The sequence below is a fragment of the Denticeps clupeoides genome, chromosome 17, assembly GCF_900700375.1.
Source record: "Denticeps clupeoides chromosome 17, fDenClu1.1, whole genome shotgun sequence".
Classification (NCBI taxonomy): domain Eukaryota; kingdom Metazoa; phylum Chordata; class Actinopteri; order Clupeiformes; family Denticipitidae; genus Denticeps; species Denticeps clupeoides.
In genome coordinates, this window is record NC_041723.1 from 34,816 (window position 1) to 56,243 (window position 21,428).

The 21,428-nt window shown below is 49.6% G+C and overlaps 3 protein-coding genes across 4 annotated transcripts in view; 1 reads left to right on the forward strand and 2 right to left on the reverse strand.

Annotated features, from left to right (window-relative positions):
- mapk8ip2 (mitogen-activated protein kinase 8 interacting protein 2) overlaps nt 1-20,643 on the forward strand; it is a 30,418-nt gene extending 9,775 nt beyond the window's left edge. Inside the window, exons 2-13 of one of the 2 annotated variants that reach the window (XM_028957351.1) lie at nt 4,899-5,004; nt 11,832-12,041; nt 12,188-12,269; nt 12,682-12,858; nt 13,573-15,690; nt 15,963-16,038; nt 16,518-16,690; nt 16,774-16,883; nt 17,001-17,123; nt 17,832-17,902; nt 18,003-18,101; nt 18,295-20,643. In XM_028957351.1, the coding sequence (XP_028813184.1) occupies nt 4,899-5,004; nt 11,832-12,041; nt 12,188-12,269; nt 12,682-12,858; nt 13,573-15,690; nt 15,963-16,038; nt 16,518-16,690; nt 16,774-16,883; nt 17,001-17,123; nt 17,832-17,902; nt 18,003-18,101; nt 18,295-18,367 (3,418 nt within the window). In that variant the 3' untranslated portion in view covers nt 18,368-20,643. The remainder of the gene's footprint in view (nt 1-4,898; nt 5,005-11,831; nt 12,042-12,187; nt 12,270-12,681; nt 12,859-13,572; nt 15,691-15,962; nt 16,039-16,517; nt 16,691-16,773; nt 16,884-17,000; nt 17,124-17,831; nt 17,903-18,002; nt 18,102-18,294) is intronic. The other variant, XM_028957352.1, reaches the window with a different exon arrangement.
- On the reverse strand, nt 537-3,793 carry LOC114766540 (gastricsin-like). The gene is made up of 9 exons (XM_028957355.1): nt 3,741-3,793; nt 3,224-3,368; nt 3,032-3,149; nt 2,806-2,924; nt 2,054-2,244; nt 1,655-1,771; nt 946-1,090; nt 773-871; nt 537-689 (listed from the first exon to the last, which is right to left on the reverse strand). The coding sequence occupies exons 1-9, from the start codon at nt 3,791-3,793 to the stop codon at nt 537-539; spliced, it is 1,140 nt and encodes a 379-aa protein (XP_028813188.1).
- Nucleotides 5,873-7,934, reverse strand: LOC114766539 (gastricsin-like). The gene is made up of 9 exons (XM_028957354.1): nt 7,879-7,934; nt 7,613-7,757; nt 7,247-7,364; nt 7,038-7,156; nt 6,753-6,952; nt 6,516-6,629; nt 6,281-6,428; nt 6,095-6,210; nt 5,873-6,023 (listed from the first exon to the last, which is right to left on the reverse strand). The coding sequence occupies exons 1-9, from the start codon at nt 7,932-7,934 to the stop codon at nt 5,882-5,884; spliced, it is 1,158 nt and encodes a 385-aa protein (XP_028813187.1). The 3' UTR covers nt 5,873-5,881.
- Nucleotides 20,644-21,428: the final 785 nt, after the last annotated feature.

Sequence of the window (21,428 nt, forward strand, 5' to 3'; positions counted from 1 at the left end):
ATCCTTCTGATTTCAGTGGTTCTGATGCGTTGGACCAACCAGGTAGTCGAGGCTTTTCTCCCATTTCGCAATTTTGAACTTTATTAAAACGTTGGTTCAGAGCAACGTGGGATGTTAGGCTGTAAAATGGTGGTGAGGTGGGGACATCTCCAGAGAGGTCGTGCCGGAACACTGATTTCAGGCCACGCCCCCCTTGATTCCCCACACCCGAAGTCACTCCTTATTTGCAGCCGGGTTATTAACCCCAACGGCAGACGCTGTTTGTCGTGGTCATGGTCTGAGGGGTTTTGGTGTGTGTGACAGGATGAGGACGAGTGTGGACTTGTGTAAATTCCCGGCGTCCTGAAAACTTATTCCTCTGCGTTTGCAAGTCCTTTGCATAATTTAAATAAAAACGTGGTACCTGGGGTCTCCCCCCTAAAACAGACAAGGCCCTGTAAATTCTGAGAAACGAGGAGACCTTTTCATTTTGAAGGAATTTATTGAGCGAAATAAAAGCAGTAGCAGTGGTCCGCGCCGCGCCAGAAACGGTGCGTCTACGCCGCCGGAGCGAAGCCCACGCGGTTGTTGGCACGGTCGAACACGGAGTAGTACTGGGTGAGGAACACGTCTCCCAGAATCCACAGCGGGTTGCCGTTCTGGTCGTTCAGGTAGGTCGGGGTGATGCCCACCATGCAGTATCCGTTGTTCTTCACCCGGAGAGAAGAAGTGGGTTCATGCAGAGTGCTGCAGTGGTAAAAAAAAACGAATTTGGAGGAAGGTCTCCACTCACGTTCTGGATGTAGGCCGAAGGGGAGAGCGGGAAGGCCGTTCCTCCGATGGTGAAGGTGAGGGTGGGCAGGTTGTTCACCTGGCTGCAGTCGACGTAGTACTGCGGCACACAGAGAGACGTTTACGCGTTGGCCTTCGCGGTTAGAGGCGTTCGGGACGGAGGCGGGTTCTTACGGAGCCGGAGTTCTGCTGGGCGCCGATGTTCTGCATCAGGTAGCTGAAGTACTGCTGGGGCATCGTGACTTGCAGGGTGCCCGTGTCCACCATGGAGGGGCAGCCCTGGCTGCACCAGCCAGATTCCTGGTTGTTGACGGCAAAGCTGAAAAGCAAGAAGCCGAAAGCGTGATGCTTCGCGGAGAGCCGTAGCATCAGAAGGGCCGAAATTTGCAGAATCGCCCCTAAACCTGAATAAATAATGACTGCATCGTTTCAAATATTACAATCACTCTGCATTAAACGCTCGTTTGGACATGAGCTTCACAAATTTTTCTAATTCAAATTTTATTTGTCACATGCACAGTCATGCGCGATATGAGATGCAGTGAAATGCCACAGTATTGCAAATATTGCAAGTATACAATGAACCAACATGCCAATATTGCAAACATGACCAAATATTACATTTTTTGTCTTTAACATAAAATATGTGTAAGAGGTAGGGTGAAGGTGTGCAAATGAGTAGAGTAAAGTATACAGTGACAAACAATCATTTACATAACAGGGAAAAAAAAATTATCTGTGCAAGGTAAAAGAGTTAAAAGTTTAAAGTTTGTGCATGGATTACTGGGGAGTCCAGAAGAGATTGAAAGTGAAAGTGAAAGTGTACTTTGAGGTGAGTACTGTGTGTGTGTGTGTGTGTGATGTAATATGTATTATGTAATACCCCTGAATGTTGATCTGCCACCAGTAGCCAGTCGTCACCGGCGTCCAGGTGATCTGGCCCTGGTACCTGCTGTTGTCGACCTCTCCGAAGCACATCTCACTGCCGGACTGACCGGGGCTGCAAATATCCAATAAACGCTAAGATCACTAAACCGTGGTGGTTTAACCAGACGCTGCAGACGGATCAGGTTTCTGTTCAACATTAAAAAACGGGCTACGTTAGTATGATAATGTCTAGAATTGTAATATCCTAACAAATTACATTACACCTGCTTATATTGATAGAAATGTGGGGGCGTGTGGTTTTAGGGTGGGAATTTCGTATGGATCACAGGAAGTGAACGAGGTTAAAGGTTACAGGTTACAGGTGTGTGTGGGCGGGCGGCCGCTGTGGAGTTACGGTGCCAGGTAGAACGCCACGATGTCGTATTGCAGCAGGCCCTGCTGCATCATGGTGTCCATCAGCGTGGGCTGTCCGCCTGCAGCATCAGACGGGTACGCCAGGCCCACCACGCCGGCGAAGGGGGTGGGGCTCAGCTGCGCGCTGGTGCTCAGACCGACTACCTGGTTCTGGACGCTGATGCCACCCACCTGATGAGGGAAGCCCAGTCGGAATCAGGTTCTTAAGTTCCCCAACGTCCCGAACGCAGTTTTAACCCCCCTCCACACCTGTAGGTGGCGCTGTAACAGCCCACGCTGCTTTTCATTAGAAATGTGCATTGTCGAGAGGATTTCGTCAGAGGCCCAAATCGTATGACTTACGCTTAGTGTTTAGGTAACATGGTGGCTTTTGGAGTGCGTGGAGTGGTAGTAGCCCAGTAGGGTGTAGGGTGGTAGTAGCCTAGCGGGTAACACACTCGCCTATGAGCCAGAAGACCCAGGTTCAAACCCCACTTACTACCATCCTGTCCCTGAGCAGGACACTTAACCCTGAGTGTCTCCAGGGGGGGACTGTCCCTGTAACTACTGACTCTGGATAAGGGCGTCTGGTAAATGCTGTAAATGTATGTTGTTGTATGTATGACGCGTTCAGGATTAAAGCGTTTTCACAAAAAAAGCCTCTTTGCCATCTATGCGGACACGCCGAAATTCACTCTGGAACCCGTTTTAGAAGATAACGGCCAGATCGTGTGGAGGGCACCCGGGACTCACGTTGACCGTGTCGTATCCCAGCATCAGGTCCACTCCTCCTGCTCCGTAGACGATCTGCGTCGTCGAGCCGCTGTTCCGGAAGGTGGAGGACTGCTGCGGGTTAAATTTCGAGTGCACGTCTGGACACACACACACACACACACACACACACACACGGTGAGGGGCGTCAGCATGACAGCCGCTGCTCAGATTACGGCCGCTTGATGGAGTTTATGCGTCAGCGTACTGCAGGACTGGCTGTTGCAGTAGACCGAATCCACCCACAGGTTGGCCGAGCCGGTGTCATACAGCACTGGGAAGGTCTGTGGTGGAGTTCCGATGCTGATGGAGCCGTAGTAGTAGGTCTGTCATTGAAAAATATCGTTTTTAGGCCAGTCATTTGTGTGTCTTTGTGGGACGGGATTTTTTTTTGACCCACGTCATAGTAGATGTTCATGGCTGCGGCTCCTGAAGCAGCGATGATTTCAGGAGGCTGGAACTTGAGACCAGGATCCACGTACGGCAGCTCGATGCCCTGCTCTCTCATCTTCTCCCGTACGGACTTACCCCTCATGATGGGCACCCTGCACAACACACACACACACACACACACACACACACGTTCGACCCCATGATGTCCCTGCATGCTCAGATCTCTAATCCTCATTAGATTCTGCTCCGTTCGGAGGTGGTTCTGTATGTTCTGTTTGCAGATTGTCGCGTTATGAAATATGTTCATTCTGGCTGTAATCTCCTGCTCTCTGAACCTCGATTAGAAATGCATCGTGCATCATGCACCATGATCCCCTCTACTTAACCCACATTTAGTTTATGTAACGCACAGCTTGTGTGTCTGATGTCTGATTTCGCCAAACAACATTTCTTTCTTTCAATTCTCAATTGAAAGAAATAAATGAAAGAATTCAATTCAATTTCTTTCAAAACTCGAATCTTACTTGATGGCCTCCGCCATGATGGCCACCGCCAGAACCAGGACCAGACTCTTCATGGTGGCTCCCGTGTCGGTCTCCTCTTACGAACACTGCAGCTCCTGGGAGCCGGTGGCCCTTATATCTCCAGCGGAGGAGCCGCGCACCACGCCCAGCCCGGCGCGACCTCTCCGGCCCTCTGAACACGCAGGCGACCTCTGATAAAGACCACGATAAGTGGCTGATACGCTTCTAATGTGTTACCACTTGCTATTGTATTTGGAACAGGTATTAAAAGTGCTTTTTAAGGCTACGCTACATAAATGCTCATATCTGTAGGAATTGAGTGCGAATCCAGGGGACAAAAAAAAAAAGAAAACCCTTAAATTCCACAGATTGCCAAAATGGTTATTTCTTATGTATATTCTAATTATTGTAAATAGCTTAATGTCCTATCAGATTTGACACACTATGCAAACAGTCTGAATAAAGGGCTTTAGTCAAGGTCATGAACTGTTAATGGTTATAAAACGGTTATATCTTATCTCTGGCAGTGGTGTGTAGATGTGGAAAATACGTACTGTACCCTCAGTAAAGCTTTACAGGTCGTGGTTTTGGATCATGGTGGGTATCGGGCTGTTTCAGTTGGTGCTGCAGACCGACAGAAAGCTGCTGTATTGATTCCAGCGGGAAACTGAGCTCTCCGCCAATAGTAATCCTGCATCGGACTTCCCGCCGGCGACTAATCATGACAAACTTCACATGCCATCGATGCCAAATGAATTCAGAGGCCACTGTCGGACACTTTTCATGTTCAGGACATGTGGGGCAGTGGTGGCCTAGCGGAAGGAAGCGGCCCCGTAATCAGAAGGTTGCCGGTTCGAATCCTGATCCGATCCCAAGGTGCCACTGAGGTGCCACTGAGCAAAGCACCGTCCCCACACACTGCTCCCCGGGCGCCGGTCATGGCTGCCCACTGCTCACTCAGGGTGATGGTTAAATACAGAGGACAAATTTCACTGTGTGCACCATGTGCTGTGCTGCTGTGTATCACAAGTGACAATCACTTCACTAGATATGCTGAGATGGTCAGGATGGTCTGAGGAATCTCTTGTTCCACTCATGTTGTTCTCTAACCATTTTCACTAAGTGTGGTTCTCTAACCATCATCCTGTTTCCTTTCAGACCAGCTCATGACATCAGTCTGGAGGAGTTTGATGATGAAGATCTGTCCGAGATCACAGACGACTGTGGAATTGGCCTCAACTATGACTCTGACCCATATGACAAGGTATGGACCCGGCCCCATGCTGTAATGTTAACCGCCATGTTACTGCTGAAGTGGAACCATTGTCTGCGGTGTGATTTTCATCTTCAGCTTCACACAACTCGCTACTCTCCTAGATTCTAGTGTTCTGTACAACCGGATCTGTGTGCGTGTGTGTCCATTGACAGTGGAATTTAATGCCAACATCTCAAATAGGTTCCAGGAAGAATTCAGGTTCTTCTTCCTCCCTGCGTCCATTCTCTTCTCTTGTAAAGAAGGTGTGAATGAGATGTTCACAGTGCTTGTTCTAGTGAAAAAGCAACTTCTCTTAATTGGAATATGGGTCATAAAAAAGCAGAGCCTATATAGCAAGTAAGGCGCAACGTATAATAAAACGACTTTGTTGGTTAAAATGTGTGTATTTGGGTATGAGTGTGTGTGTGTGTGTGTGTGAGAGTTTGTCTGACATGGTCCCTGGTTATTATATTTTCCATGTTGCCAATGGAGGATTTTACTGTATATTTCATCAGACCTTAATTAACACAAACACACTCACACTTGTACCGATGAATAATGGAACATTCGGCGGCTGTATGGAAAATAAAAATAAATGTTCAGGTCAGTCATGTTTAAAACACCAGATTTGTTGTTTTGAGGAAATTTATTGGACAGCAACAGAGAAGAAAACTGTCTTGGGTCGTGCATGAGATTTGTACGTATTCCAGCTGCAGTGCAGCTCCGCAGATGTTATAGGAGGCAGAGGTTCCATTCAGCAGCTTGCTCAGAGTGCAGATCTTTCCAGGGTGGTGGCTGTTACAGCTGGGGATGCCGTGTTTCCAGGCTCCGGGGATGATGGGAACTGACGTCTTCTGATTAGGTCTGCGGGGGACGGGGGGGCCGTTTAGGCTGCGGTGGCGAAGCCCAGCTGGTTGTTGGCGCGGTCGTACACGGAATAGTACTGCCTGAGGAAGACATCTCCCAGGATCCACAGGGGCTGCCCGTTCTGTGAGGGCAGGTAGGTCGGGGTGATGTTGATGGTGCAGCTCTGTGGAGACCAGGAGAGAGAGAAATGAGGATCAGCATCATGGCTGCCGTCCATTTCGTCCAGGAAGACATGGCCCATTGATTCACCTGGGAAACGTAGGCCGAGGGAGGCAGAGGGAAGTCCACCCCACTGATGGTGAAGGTCAGGGTGGGCAGGCTGCTCACCTGACTGCAGTCCACCACATACTGAAAGAGAGAGAGAGAGACATCATTTCAGCTCTCCTCAAAAGCTCCACCTTCTCCGGAGTCACCGTACCTGTCCGTACTGATCCTGCTGAGCGCCGATCGACTGCATCAGTGAGCCCAGGACCTGCTGAGGGGCAGTCAGCATGGAGGTGCCAGTGTCCACGATGGCCTGGCAGCCCTGAGAGCACCAGCCGGTGGCCTGACCGCCCACCAGGAATCTTCATTCCAAGATACAAACATTTCCATCGCATTTTACTCTGAATACGGCTTCGTGGGTCCAAATACTGAAATAATAAAACACCTACGCCTGAATTCCGATCTGCCAGTAGGATTCAGAAGTGACTGGAGTCCAGTAGATCTGCCCGGTGTACATGTTTTGGTCCACGCCACCAAAGGCCACCTCACTTCCCTGGCCACCGCTGTCCAATCAGAAAAGCAGCAGGAACCATTATGCATTTCTCCAGACTGTCTCTGACCAATTCCATCACTGACCAGTGCCTCGAATTTCAGAACATACAACGATGTGTGTCGGTATGCTGTACCTGGACAGGTAGAAGGCGAAAATGTCCGACTGCAGGAGACCCTGCTGTATCATGGTGTCCACAACGGGCGTTTGCTGTCCTGCTGAGATGCTGGGGTAGGCCAGTCCCAGAATACCATCAAACTGGGCCACCACGAAGTTCTGACCGGGCTCATTGGTGCTGACACCCACCTCCTGGCTCTGGATGGTGATGCCAGCCACCTGAGGAGAGGAGGGACAGGGACATGTGAGGAGGAACGTGCCTGTTTGTTGGAATGAACAGTACGAGTACATCCAGCGCACTCACAGTGACAGTATCGTAGCCAAAGAGACCACTCAGGCTACCAGCTCCATACGGCAGATAGAAGGTCTGGCCAGTGCTGGACCAGGTGGAGGACTGCTGAGGGTTGAACTGGGTGTGGGTTGCTGGGAAGACAGACGGTGATGTTTTGATAAATGCACTCAGGAGCCTTGAACATCACTACATGGGGGCGTGGTCGTAATGAACAGACGTACTGCAGGCCTGCGTGCTACAGTAGACTGAATCCACCCACAGGTTGGAGGAACCAGTGTCAAACAGCACCTGGAAGGACTGGGGTGGGGTTCCAACAGTGATGGCTCCATAGTACTCGTTCTGAAAGACGGAGAAAAACCTGTACATTTCTTCTCAAAGACAAGGATTTGGCTGGCTGGATCTTTTCAACTTGAATGCTTTGGAGACAAGATGAAACTATTCATGAAACACTATGGACCAGTCTAGCTAGTTCAACTTTTTTAGGACTGTGGTTGTTTGATGAAAGTTCTCCATGTACATGGTGTCTCCACAGGGTGGTAAGATGGTGGAAAGGGATGGAAGTTGGAGTGTAGGTGAGTGTCACTCACGTCATTGTAGTTGCTCATGGGGTCGATGCCGGAGGTGGCCAGGACCTCGCGGGGTTGGTACTTGAGGGCGGGGTCAGTGTAAGGCAGGCGCACGCCCCTTTCCCTCAGCATCTGCCTGATGGACTTCCCCCTCGTCAGAGGCACCCTGCACCAAAAAAACACACCAGACGGTTACTCAAAAATCACAATTCCAGAAATGTGGACAAATACGTCCATCAGGCGGGTGACCAAACTGAGCTGCAGTTCTAAAGGAAAGCAAGTCTTACTTGTGGAGGGCCTCGGACATGACGGCCAAAGCGAGAAGAAAGATCAGACTCTTCATGGTGGCTCGGTCTCTGCTCGTGAACACGGCTACTCCGGGGAGATTGTGGCCCTTATATAGTGGACCCAGGGCCCGTCATCACGCAGGTCCTTCTGACCTCCTGTCCTCTGAGTCAGCTCTTTTTGTTTTGCTTTGCGGGCCACATGTACAGTGCAGGCGATTAGGAATCTTTTGATAAGAAGGGTGGTAGTAGCCTAGTGGGCAACATGCTCGCCTATGAACCAGAAGACCCAGGTTCAAATCCCGCTTACTACCATTGTGTCCCTGAGCAAGACCCTAAGTGTCTCCAGGGGGGGACTGTCCCTGTAACTACTGATTGTAAGTCGCTCTGGATAAGGACGTCTGATAAATGCTGGAGATGTGTTGTACAGTATGGACACTGATTCCAGGGAACATGAATATCACTGTGAGTGTCTGGAAGATGTAACCCCCATGGATCCCTGACGCACCAACCACTTTGGGAACCAGATCTCTCCATGTACCCTACTGGTGGCCAAGGGTGTTTGCCAATGCAAGGTCAAGACTATCATGCCATGTCCTGGATAACTGGGATTTAATCATGGCCGCAAGTGGAAAGCAAATTTTGTGTATCTTATCTTAGTAGTTATGAACGATTATTAAACAAGATTCTGAAAAACAGCGATCATAACAAGCTGAAGGCAGTTATGTTTTATGAAACACTGCCGCTGAGGACATGGTGAATGGTGAATGGAAGTCCTCGCCCTGCTGGAGATGCCTTCTGATCAGGAGAAACCACATGACTGGAACTGACGTTGCTGTGGTGGTCCATGCTGGTTGAGGCTGCAGGAACGGATGAGATTTGTCCAGAGGTGTTGAAGACGCTGGACAGTGGAGGAGTGCAGTTAATACAGGCGCCCGGGGAGCAGTGTGTGGGGACGGGACCTTCATTAAGGGGACCTCGGTGGCACCTTGGCGGGTCAGGATTCAAACCTGCAAACCTGCCACCTGCAGTGGCGGCCTAGCGGTTAAGGAAGCGGCCCCGTTATCAGAAGGTTTGCCAAGGTGCCACTGAGCAAAGCACCGTCCCCACACACTGCTCCCCGGGCGCCTGTCATGGTGCCCACTGCTCACTCAGGGTGATGGTTAAATACAGAGGACACATTTCACTGTATGCACCGTGTGCTGTGCTGCTGTGTTTCACAATGATCACTTCACTTTCACTTCATATTCCGATTACGGGTCCGCTTGCGTACCTGCTTGGACACCACTGGACAGGGTCAGCTTAGAAAGGAACGGTCTCTGCTTTGGTCTCTTATTCGCACATGATGACGTCCTCATGGCCACAACATGGGATTGTGTCTACGTTCCTGTCCTTCCCGACGTTCTTGAACTCGTGAACGTCTTTGCAGGGCTGCTGGAGTTCCTCTCCTTGGCAGGGTGAACGTCCTCCACGTCAAGACGAGTCAGCTGAGGGGGGTTTGGGCAACACCAATACATGCAAAATACGAACGATGGAACCACAGGAACAATATGAAAAAAACACACCGCGTGGAGAAGTAATGTTTATTTTGCGATGGGATGGACGAGTGTCCCTCGCTACAGACTTGTTCTTCGCGCCGTTGCAGAGATTCAGCTGCTGAATCAGCACGCTGCGTATCAAGCAGCATCTGAGCTGCACCGAGTGTGATGAAGATAAACCGCAGGGCTGCCGGCGCGGGACAGAAAATCCACCTAAAAAGGGGCAGGAAAAAGCTCACTGCATGAATAAGTTCTCTCTGTTGCGACTGGTCTGTCTGCTGTGTGTGTGTGTGTGTGTGTGTGCGAATGAATGAAACCGTCTGCTTGCGGTGAGAAGACCTGCAGTGCACCACTCTGGAAGCAGGAACCTCCCGGCTACACGCGGCCCGTTCACTGAGCTGTCAGATGTTCTGAATCGGCAGAGGAAGAAGAAGTTATCAAGTGCAGTTTCATGTTTTATTAATTGTGTGCAGAGGCTTGTGTGAGTGTGTGTGTGTGTGTGTTTGTGTGTGTGTATCAGCAGCGGGTTCAGAAGTGACGGATTTTTACATAAGAGGCTGATGTTGGGAGTAAAATCTGCCGACGTGACGTTTGTCTGTGTTAACAGCAAGCAGAAGAACGGGACGATGGCAGGCTGGAGAGCGTTCTTCTCCTCCCGTCAGCGCCGTTAATGCATGTGGAAATTAATTAAAAAGCGATTGTTTAATCAGAGTCTTTTAATTAAAGTCAGAACGCGTTTAGCTTCAGCTTTGCAGGGGCGGCGACGCAGCGGCTGGAAGAAAAGTAAAATTCCGACATTCCATGCAGCAGACAGACAGAGTTCAGGAAGAACGATGAAGATGCATGTAGATACATGATCTCAGCCTCCCTGCCCATCATGCCTCCGTTTTCACCCCGGCGTTGCACCACGCTCGTTCTGCTGTGGTCAGCATCAGCAGAGAGAAGGACGGGGTGAGTGTGGGGAGCGCACGGCCGCCCTTGATGAATGACGTGTCTCTGAGACACGGTGTGGTGGACGTCTCAGAGGACCAGATTAACAGAGCAAATATTACCTTTGCATATACATTTTTATTTTATGCCATTCATCAGACACCTGTAGTGACAGGGACAGTCCCCCGGGACACAGTGTCTTGCTCAGGGACACGATGGTAGTAAGTGGGGTTTGAGCCCGGGTCTTCTGGGTCATAGGCGAGTGTGTTACCCACTAGGCTACTACCACCACAATATGCATGGATCTACAATACAGACATGTTGAGGGTTTGATGCACGTGAGCATGATTATGATCAATTAAGCAATTGCCCTCGGGATTAATAACGTTTTCTGATTCAGATTTTCTGATTCTGTTTTCTGATTTATTAAGGCTGCGTAGATATGAATATGAATCAGTTTAGTCTCCCTCCATCAATAGCTGCACTAAGTGTATTCTTTTTATTTTTTAAATGTTTATTGATGTTAAAAGTTAAACTGGATAAAAATTTAAACCCGACTGCATCGACACCAACGGATACGCGTGTTCTGCCGCGATCCCCCGATCTCCAAAACTCGGCCATGTGCCTCCTACAAAGGGTGAGATTGGTGAGATGTAGCATTTCTAGGATCTCTTTTTGTTTCGTAGTTTTGAATATGATTTGAAGGAAATACCCATCAAAATTCACCAAATTCATGTGTTCATTGGATTATGGTGGTTGGTTTTCAGGGGTCGGGCGTGGCCCCTTAGTTCCAGCGAGAAAAACTATGCATGCTTTAGCACACCAAGACATCTTCCTGTTCCAACATGGGGCCAGCGTACAATGGAAGGTCCACACAGGCATGGATGAGAGAGAGAGTTGGGTGTGGAGATGAGCTTCACATGCATGGGATGAATGAGAGCCGAGGCTGTGAGCCAGACCTTCTCAACCAACATCAGCGCCTGACTTCATTTACATTTACAGCATTTACCAGACGCCCTTATCCAGAGTTACAGGGACAGTCCCCCCCTGGAGACACTCAGGGTTAAGTGTCTTGCTCAGGGACACGATGGTAGTAAGTGGGATTTGAACCTGGGTCTTCTGGTTCATAGGCGAGTGTGTTACCCCGCTAGGCTACTACCACATACTACACAAATGCCCAACGTCAGAAGAGCTGCAAAGCCCACGATCGTGGTAACTTCTGTCACACTGACGCAGTGATGCATTCACGTGATCTGGAGCGAGTGGGTTCATCACCTTGGAGGACATAATGCAGATATATTGAAATCTGCTGAGCAAAGCACCGTCCCCACACACTGCTCCCCGGTGGCCTGCTCCTTCACACCTTCTCAGCCGCAGCTCCACGGCATCTTCCAGTGAATCTTCCTCAGTTCCCCCCTTTTCAGCTTTCATTAAAAAAGCTAGTGAGTAAAATGTTCACGGACGAGTCCATTCCTCTTCTCCCCACAGGACTGTTTGATTCTGGAGAAGAACGAGTTCCACCACCCGGTGTGTTCATTCCAAGACGACTTCCAGGAATTTGAGATGATTGACGATGAAGACGAAGACGAAGACAATGAAGACCCCGAGGCTCCACCCTCTCCCTCAGCATCCCCTCCACCTTCCCCTTCGCTCAAGAGTCGACCCACCACCCTCAACCTCACTACTGCGGTGTCCCAGGTACTCGCCGCGTCTGATGCACACCAACCATGAAGCGTCCTCTCATAGTTGAGTTCATTGGCTCCTCCCTCTCCCTCCTGCTCTCTCTCTCTCTCTCTCTCTCTCCCTCTCTCCCTCTCTTCTTTCTCTCCTCGCTCGTCTCTCAGGACTCGCTGAACAACAACAGTAGTGGCGTTTCTCCCCGGAAATCAAGCTGGCAGGATTCTCTGCGAAACCCCGCCTCTCAGGGTGAGTGTGCTGGAGCCGCCTCCTCCTCCTCCCTCAGCCAATCGCAGCGCAGGTTTGCAGCTTCTGTTGCCATGGCGAATGACGCGCTCCACGTTGCACTGGCGATTTTCATCTCACCTCCTCACAGCAACTACATTAGAATGATCTGAGTAGAAAAATATTTATTTTATTTATATTTCCAGTAATGGCCCCTAACTTAACACACACACACATATTTATGTTTAACAACAGCTTCCAATAAAGAGAGATGTGTATGAAATATATAATCATAGATTATGGGAAGAGCATTTGATGATGTCGGATTAGGCTACGGAAATGTAATTCATGTATCTCAGACAAGTAAGACTTGGTCCTGATTTTGACCCTGTCTCTCTCTCTCTCTGTGTGTGTGTGTGTGTGTGTGTGTATGCAGGTCGTCTGTCTCCAACCCACTCATGTCTGGAAGATGGTGACCATGTGACCGGTTCATGTGTGGGTGCTCCCGGCAAAACTGCCCCACCCAAAGGTACTCCCCCAAACGCAGCTCAGTCCCCAGGCAGACCCCTACTGTACGACTTTGAAGGCAACAGACGCGAACGGCCAGAATACGGTAAAACAGACTGGCGGGGCTGTGCTGATCCACGTCATGACCATAAATTTCCACTCTGACTGTGAAGCTTCACCCCGAAATCCTCCCTACCTGTCCCCCCGTCCTTATAAAACGACATTCAGTGCCATCCCCACCTACATTTCTCTTCAGGGCTGCATGATGTGCGCTGTACATTGTGATGTTCCAAAAGCACGAAAATGACCATGAAAATGACCATGAGAATAGTGAAACCTGTAAAGGCGTTTCAGTGTTTCGGTCATAATTTGGCCAGATTTAACTGAGCAATGCGGAGCACAAATTTAAATTCAGGACCCACCATCTGGCATGAAGCTGACCAATCTGGCCACCGATTAGCAGATTTTGTTCATTTTCTTATTTAACACAAAGCGAACTCCTTTTAAAAATGTTGTTTTTTTTTTTTAACCAATTTTTACAAACAGAACATGTTGTGACAAGAGTTGTCTTGTGTTTCAGCCAATAAGGTAATTGTACTGACAACTGGACAATAATTTATATTCATTATTATATTATTAAATTAAATTCAAATTAGGCACATTTTTCTGTAATATCACAATGCACATTGAAAAATTAAAGATTGTGCAGCCCTATTTTTCTCTCTGTCCCTGAAATTACTTTTGGGTTTGTCTCTGTGTCCATGTGAGTCCTCATCATTGTCCCTCTCTCTGCCCGCCTCCCACCTCTCCTCTTCTCCAGGCTCGTTCGGTCAGCACAAGTCGTGCGGTGGCTCTAACGCGTCCGAGCTGAAGAAGCGCCCGGACGTTTCTCCCGCGGCGCCGGAACACGTCCGCTCTGTGGACGAGTGCGTGTCCCAGTGCTCCGACACCGAGGTGGACCACGACCTGCACGTCGGACCGGGAAAACTCCAGCCCTGCTGCTCACGGCCCTCCAACAACACCTACACGCTCACCACGGAGACGGCGGACGAGCTGGAGAACGACCTGACGCTGGACGGCACCAGCAGGTGCCTGTCGTCCACGGCGCCGCTCGGCAACGACGAGGCGCAGACCCCGCTGTCCGATACGGAGCTGGACAAGATCTTTGACGTGGAGGACTTCCTGGTCCAGAGAGAGGGCAGGAAGGACGCCGAGGGCTCCAGCTACGTGGAGTTCCCGTGCATTGAGCCCAGCGAACCTCCTTCCTTCTCCAGCTACGTCTCGTCTGGTCCTCCACCTCAGTCCGCCAACGACTCCACCTCCCCCTCGTCCGACCCCGGCATCGCCGACATGAACACGCAGCGCTACGCCGAGTCGGACCGCCACAGCGACGACCTGAGCTCGCCGGGCTCGGACTCGGACATCGAGGTGGAGCTCGAAGCGGCGTTCGCCTGCGGTGGCACGCTGGTCAGTCACATGATCTCCTCCATCTCGGAGACAGAGCTGGACCTGAGCAGCGACTCCAGCAGCGGCCGCTCCTCCCACCTCACCAATTCCATAGAGGAAGCCAGCTCTCCGACCTCTGACCCCGAGCTTGACCCTGAGCTTGACCCCGAACAGGACAGTGGCATTGTTGGCCTGAAGACCTCGCTTCTTCTCGGCCAGCCAGAGCCCATCAAACAGGACCTCGATGATGGCCAGGCACTGATGGGGCTGCAGAACGTTGACGATGAGGAGATTGGGTACGAGCACCAGGCCGACCCGGACGAGACTCTGCCTCCCGCTGTCCCCTGCGAGGACTCTGCGTCCCAGCAGCTGGTGCTGAAGGTGGAACCTGACCACAGTCTGGAGGGATTCCAGCGCTCCTTCTACCTCCCCGTTGGGCCCAAGCTCATGCCGTGTGCAGACGACTACGACGGAACCAGTGAGGGCGATTCCGAGTCCGAGTCGGAGGACGAGCTGAGCGAGAACTCAGACTCGCCCTGGCTGCTCAGCAACCTCGTCAACAAGATGATCTCAGAGGGTTCTTACCCCATCAGCTGCCCCGAGGAGTGCCTCAAACGCTCCACCTCCATCTCCGACACCATCTCTCCGTCCTCTGACATTGACGTGGATGCGTTCGCTGAGGCCGATACCGACATGCAGAAGCAGAGTGTGCAGTCGACGAACGGATACGAAGGGGACAATGGGAACGATGGTTCTGCAGGTAAAGACGTGGGAACGCTCACCCATGACACCATCACGTCCAGCCAGAAGACAAAAACGGCAGAGAAGAACCAGGTGAAGAACACGGAAGAAGCGGAACCGGACAACGACCTCCGGGTGAAGGAGCTCAGCTCGCCCAGCCCGACCGACAGCGCGGTCAGCGACAAGGACGAGGGTCGCGAGACCAGGCCAGACCCCGAGTCCCTGCAGCGAATCACCGAGGTGAAGAACAGCCTGACGCTGGACATCCCCACGGCCATGACCAACCACTGCTTCAACCTCAGCTACTCCACCGACAACGACGAGGAAGACGAGTCGCCGCAGCGCTCTGGCTCGCCCTTCGCCTCCGAGCCCTACCTGGACAGCTCCCCGCCCATCGACGAGAGCGTGTGGGAGCTGCAGACGCCGGCGTTCCAGCCGCTGCGGGCGCGGGAGCTGGACGAGTCGCTGGCCTACGACAGCGTCAAGTACACGCTGGTGGTGGACGAGAACACCACGCTGGAGCTGGTCAGCCTGAAGCGCTGCACCTCGCTGCTCAGCGAGGACAGCGACGGCGTCTCCACCGTGTGTGACGAGGACGAGGGACCCGAGGCGGAGTTCCGAAGCGCGGCGCGCGGCCGGCCCGGCCTGCTGATCAACTCTTCATCCGAGGAAGACTCCTCGCCCGAGGCCGACCTGCCCTTCTCCAAGAAGTTCCTCAACGTGTTCGTCAACGGCACGTCCCGCTCGTCCAGTGAGTAAATACACACATGCCATCAGGAGACGTGTTGCTGGTGTTCCAAAGTTGTGAGATGAGGGTCAGAATGGGAAGATCTTCAGGGGTCCTTCCTACATAGTTAATGAAGGGATAATGACTCTCACATCTTGAAGATCTATTCTGGAGATGCATGTGGAGGACGTGCGGTGTTAATTTTATATGAATAGATCAGTAATCATGTCTGTGAGAGACTGGCTCATGACTCTTTCAGTGACTCGGCTCTGTTCTCCGTGTGTGTGTCTTCACAGGTACCGAGTCGTTCGGTCTGTTCTCCTGCACCGTTAATGGTGAGGAGAGAGAGCAGACCCATCGTGCTGTGTTCAGGTGAGGAACCAACCCTTCATACTGAGTCTTGAACCAAACTGTAGGCGTAAGTGGCCTGTTTTCTATGGAAATCAAAGTGAAAAAGGAAAGTCAAGTGATTGTGAAACACTGCAGCACGGCACACAGTGAAACGTGTCCTCTGTATTTAACCATCACCCTTGGTGAGCAGTGGGCAGCATGAGCAGTGCGGACCATCATCAAGGGGACCTCAGTGGCACCTTGATGGTTCCCTTTGGAAGACCTGCTTCCTTACTTGCTGCCCCATCTCAAACTCAAAGTTCTTATACGTAGGTTGGGAGATACCTTCTCACTACCACTGATTTGCAGCATAATGGTCTGGCTCCTGGCCTTATGGCTACCAACCACGCCAAAGATAACTTTACCTCTATATATGAATGCATATAACATGCATATGTCTCCCCAACTGACGTCAGCTGACAGAGACACAATTTGTGAACTTTCACCTCTGACCACTGCAGGTTCATCCCTCGGCATAAAGATGAACTGGAGCTGGATGTGGACGACCCGCTGTTCGTGGAGCAAGAGGAGGACGACTTCTGGTACCACGGCTACAACATGCGCACGGGTGCCAGGGGCATCTTCCCTGCCTACTACGCTCACGAGGTCGTAGGTCAAGCCAAGGAGCCTCTGGGTGAGGAGGAGATAAAGTGTGCTCTGGAAGGTCAGAATGATGTGCTGATCTGCTCAGTCTTTAGCTTTGGTGGTGTTGTGTAGGTGTGAAGAGGAGCCCGGGCTGGGTGGAGAGCTTCACCGTGCAGTTCTTGGGCTCGGTGGAGGTGCCCTATCACCAGGGCAACGGCATCCTTTGTGCTGCCATGCAAAAGGTGTAGTATGCTCCACATGCCTGTAAATGACATATTTTAGTTTCCTGCTCAGACGCGATGGTGAATGCGGTGGCAGTCGTAGGTTGAGGTTGACGGGTGCCGCTCTGTCCCGGTCAGATCGCCACGTCGCGGAAACGTACGCTGCACGTGCGCCCGCCGTCCCTGTGCGAGCTGGAGATCAGCCTGCAGGGCGTGAAACTCATCATGAGCCTCGACGATGACTTCGACCTGTCGGAAGAGGTGAGGGAGATGAAATCCATTCTTTATTAAATTACCTCAGCCCCCTTCAAAGCTCACATTTTGAGTGCAGATTAGTTCATTTAAGTTTGAATAATTACATGATGTAATGCTATGAAACAGTTGTCATAAATGTGCTTATATAGTGCATACAGTGCTTGAATCAACTTCCTGTCCCGCAACGAGACCCACAAAAACAGGCGGTCTCCATTCGAATCAAACCGCCAACTCCGGTGCGGCCAGGACCAAGACAGATGATTTGAGAACGGTGACTTATGAGAACATTTCAGTGTCGTCTGCTTCCTGCATTTACTTTTGTTGTTCTCGCGGTGATACATCTGACCAATCAGCAGAGAGGAATTTCTGGATTTGGGAAAATGTTAGACACTCACCGACTGATTCGGACCAAAGCGAACGAACTAAGGTGTGAAAGCACTCTTAGACTCATTAAAACTACTTCATAAATAAAGTATAAAGTCATCGGTACTGGAGAAATTAAAAGATATATTCACATAAAAGTTATATTTCACATTTGAACTCTGGTTCTGTTAATTAAATTCTTATTTGGATTCATTTTTCTCATTAAAGGACCACCAAGCAATGCTCATCTTTAATGGCTGTCGCCCGCCACCGAACCCTGAGATCGGACTGCTACGCTGAACGTGTTGTAGACGCTGATCTTTAAAGCTGACACGCTCTCTTCTGTTGCAGTTTGACAGGTGTAGTCACTTCTTCCAGATGAAGAACATCTCCTTCTGCGGGTGCCACCCAAAGAACAACTGGTAAAGTTTACATGCAGCACTCATGGCAAGACCAGACGCAGACACGGAACATTTTGTAGAATTTAAAATGTCTTTATGTTATATTTATTGCATTTTTAAGCTACTTTGGATTCATTACCAAGCACCCGATGCTGCACCGGTTTGCCTGTCACGTTTTTGTATCCCAGGAGTCCATGCGCCGCGTTGCAGAATGTGTGGGGTGAGTGTCTGTAAACTATCCTCCTCTACAATCCATCAGAAAGAACAGAGGCCGGAATGATAATGGTTCCAGAGTCTAGTCTTCATCATCATCATCATCATCATCATCAGCAGCAGCAGATGAGCTGTGCATTATTAAACAGTCCAGTCTCCCAGACTGGGTCATAATGGCCATTGTGTGTGTGTCTCCCCAGGCGGGCTTTTCAGGAGTATTACCAGGAGCACCTGGACTACGCCTGTCCAACTGAGGACATCTATCTGGAGTAGGTCACCATGGCAACAGCCCTCCCATCACCGGAAACTGTTCCCACAGTGGCCACCAGAGGGCACATGGTAGCTTTTCTCTGATGTAACATAGGCCTCCTTCTCGTCCAAGACCAGACTGGGACCTTCCTCTACGCTTTGTGGTCCTGTGTTTATCTTCTTCATCCATTTATTGAGTTCCCTGCCATCTTTTTAACAGATTGCCAGTTTACCTACATCTAGATTATGTTCTAGTACTGGACAAAAAGAAAAATGACCACACGATTAAATGCATGGCTATGAAAGGGGTATGCTAACAGACACTCAACGATACCGGAAAGCATCCAAGATGGTTTGTACTGATTCAGCTTTTCTGTACATATGTGTGTTTCTTTGAAGCTGAAACATGCAAATTTTTCGACCTGTGCTGACATCGACACATGAGAAACAGGAGGTCTGCTGGTCAAGCTCACGTGGGTCTGTGAGTGTCTGTCTGTACATACGTATGTATAATCAATAGGAGGCATTTTATGTAAGTAGCATCTGCAGCCGTAACCATGGTAACACATAAGATGAACAGGGTCTGCCCATTCACCGGTTCAAGCGTTGTTAGAAGTTCATCTCACTACTGGAAGTGAGCTACAGAACATCAAGCGAAGGGTTTTAATTTGTGCGTTTGGTCCGATGTAAATAAACTCCTGAGGAAGTGAAAACTGTGGTGTGAGTAGGATGAACACTGTCTGGTAGAGGGTCGTCTAGCCACTGTAGGCATGGAGGCAACCGGATTGCTGAGATTTAGCAGATTGAGTCGACTCTGTTGACTGTGAAATCCATTTCGAATGCCGCGTTTCAGATGCCGCAGCGTAATTTCGTGATTGGTTTGCATGAGGAGGAATGGATGATTGGAGCAAAACCAGTACATTTTCACACTTTTTATCCATTATGGAAAACAATGTCCCCAAAACGTCCCCTCAATGTCCCCTAAAGGTCCCATCAGAGTGTGGGGTTTACTTGACATCCTGAGGACATTATGTACATGTTGCGGGAACGTTATGTAGATATTTCAGGAACGTTGTTGCTAGATGTGGTTTTGATAATAATTTAGTTACCTTATATAAGGAATAATCGCTGGTCATCTCAAGTCAAATCATTTTAATTACAGTACCAGAAGCAGAGCAAACCGCAGACCCAGAAGACGTGCCTATTTATCATAAAGCGTCGTGTACAGATCCGAGTAAGGGTTACACCAGAGCATGTTCTACCAAACACAACACGAAATAATACGTTTTTTACCGCGGTGTGAAGGGGGAGTGGATGAAAGATCATCCTGTTCATCCCTCATAAACCATATGCTCCATTACTTCACATTTCTGACACATGAAGTGAACAGAGATGTTCTGTGGCCCACAGCACTATCAGCATCTACACGTTACTATCTCAGGATGGTTCCTGCTCAGCCGTTGGAAAGTGGATCGTGTGACGTGTGCGCTGGGAAGAGATCCTGCTGCCTCAGTAGCCTGGCTTCCAGATAACCGTATAGGCCTGCTAAAGTTGCTTCTCTCGACACCTGGCCCACCTTCTCCATCCCCGTCTCTGCCTGTCCAACCTGTCCCTTTGTGATGACGACACTAGCGGAGGAGTTTTCAGAATTCCATTGTGATTTTTTGCTGTCAGTTAGATTGCTGTAAATACTCTAGAGTCCAGATGACCATGCTGTGTGCTTCCTGTTGAGTATGTTACTAACAATAAATATGTACATTTCAAATCCTTAATCTCCAAAACTGGGTGATTTTACTCCTGCATTTTACCACACGTCTGCTGTCTTATGTGTGTCATACTCGGCTCTCCAGACACAGTCTTTCTTCTGCAGGTACAATGACTACAGACTAATGAACCCGGTTCTTAGCAGAGCTTCACAGCTAGACTCCCACTCGGGTTCTGAACAGCAGAACTCGTGACCGTTGGCATCGTTATCAGCGCATAAACCGCTCCGTTACTTTACTCCCGAGCGTTTACTCCGGCATTTCCCATGCGTGGAATGGCTGTTACGCCACATCAGTACCGAGGCACAACTAGCTCCAATGGATTCTCCTAGCTTCTGTAGCTAAAGCGTAACAGTTAAATACTTTTGGACTTGGAATAAATAATTGCGATCCTTCACTGTATATCTAGGACAAATCAGTATGTGACTAACTATTAATCTTGTATCTTTAAAAATGAGGACATGTAAAGAGGAAAAAAAAAGTCACTGCCTTGTCATGGATTGGTCTTACAAATAAAATATATGCTTGATGTCATAAGTATGTCTCTGTTTCTATTTGTTTTATGTTATTTGCATATGTGTCCTACAGCGACCCCTTGTGGCCAGGATGCAACACATTCACATTTACATTTACGGCATTTACCAGACGGCCATATCCAGAGCGACTTACAACGTGCTTCCATGTTACCATGGATGAAGTGGTCAGTTCTGGTTTCTATACAGAAGTCAGACAAGAAGAAGGTTACAAGTTCATCTAAACATTCTCTAAAGAGGAAGGTCTTGAGCTGCCGTGTGAAGGTGCTCAGTGACTGAGCTGGAAGTTCATTCCACCACCGAGGGGCCAAGACGGAGAAGAGTCTAGATGAGCGTCTTCCTTTTACCTTCCTTTTATGGCGTCTGATAAATGCCATAAATGTAAATGTAAATGTTGTAGGCCAGCATCAGTATTTTGAACCTGATGCGTGCAGCTACTGGGAGCCAGTGGAGGAACGTAGCAGAGGGGCGGTGTGGAGAACTTGGGAAGGCTGAAGATCAGTCGTACAGAATCTACAACAGAGTGAATAAAAAGATTGTATTCATAGTTGGGGGTCCTAGTGAACCAGAACTGATCTCTTCATCCATGGTGACATGGAAGCACGTTGTAAGTCGCTCTGGATAAGGGCGTCTGCCAAATGCCGTAAATGTAAATGTGCTGCTGCATTTTGTTTCTATTCGAAAATGTTCAGTTCCTTTGAACATCTGTTGTCTATATATTTATTTTAATGTTATTCATAATGATAAATTATGGGGAAATGAAGCCCAACCCATATTCCATGTAAAAAT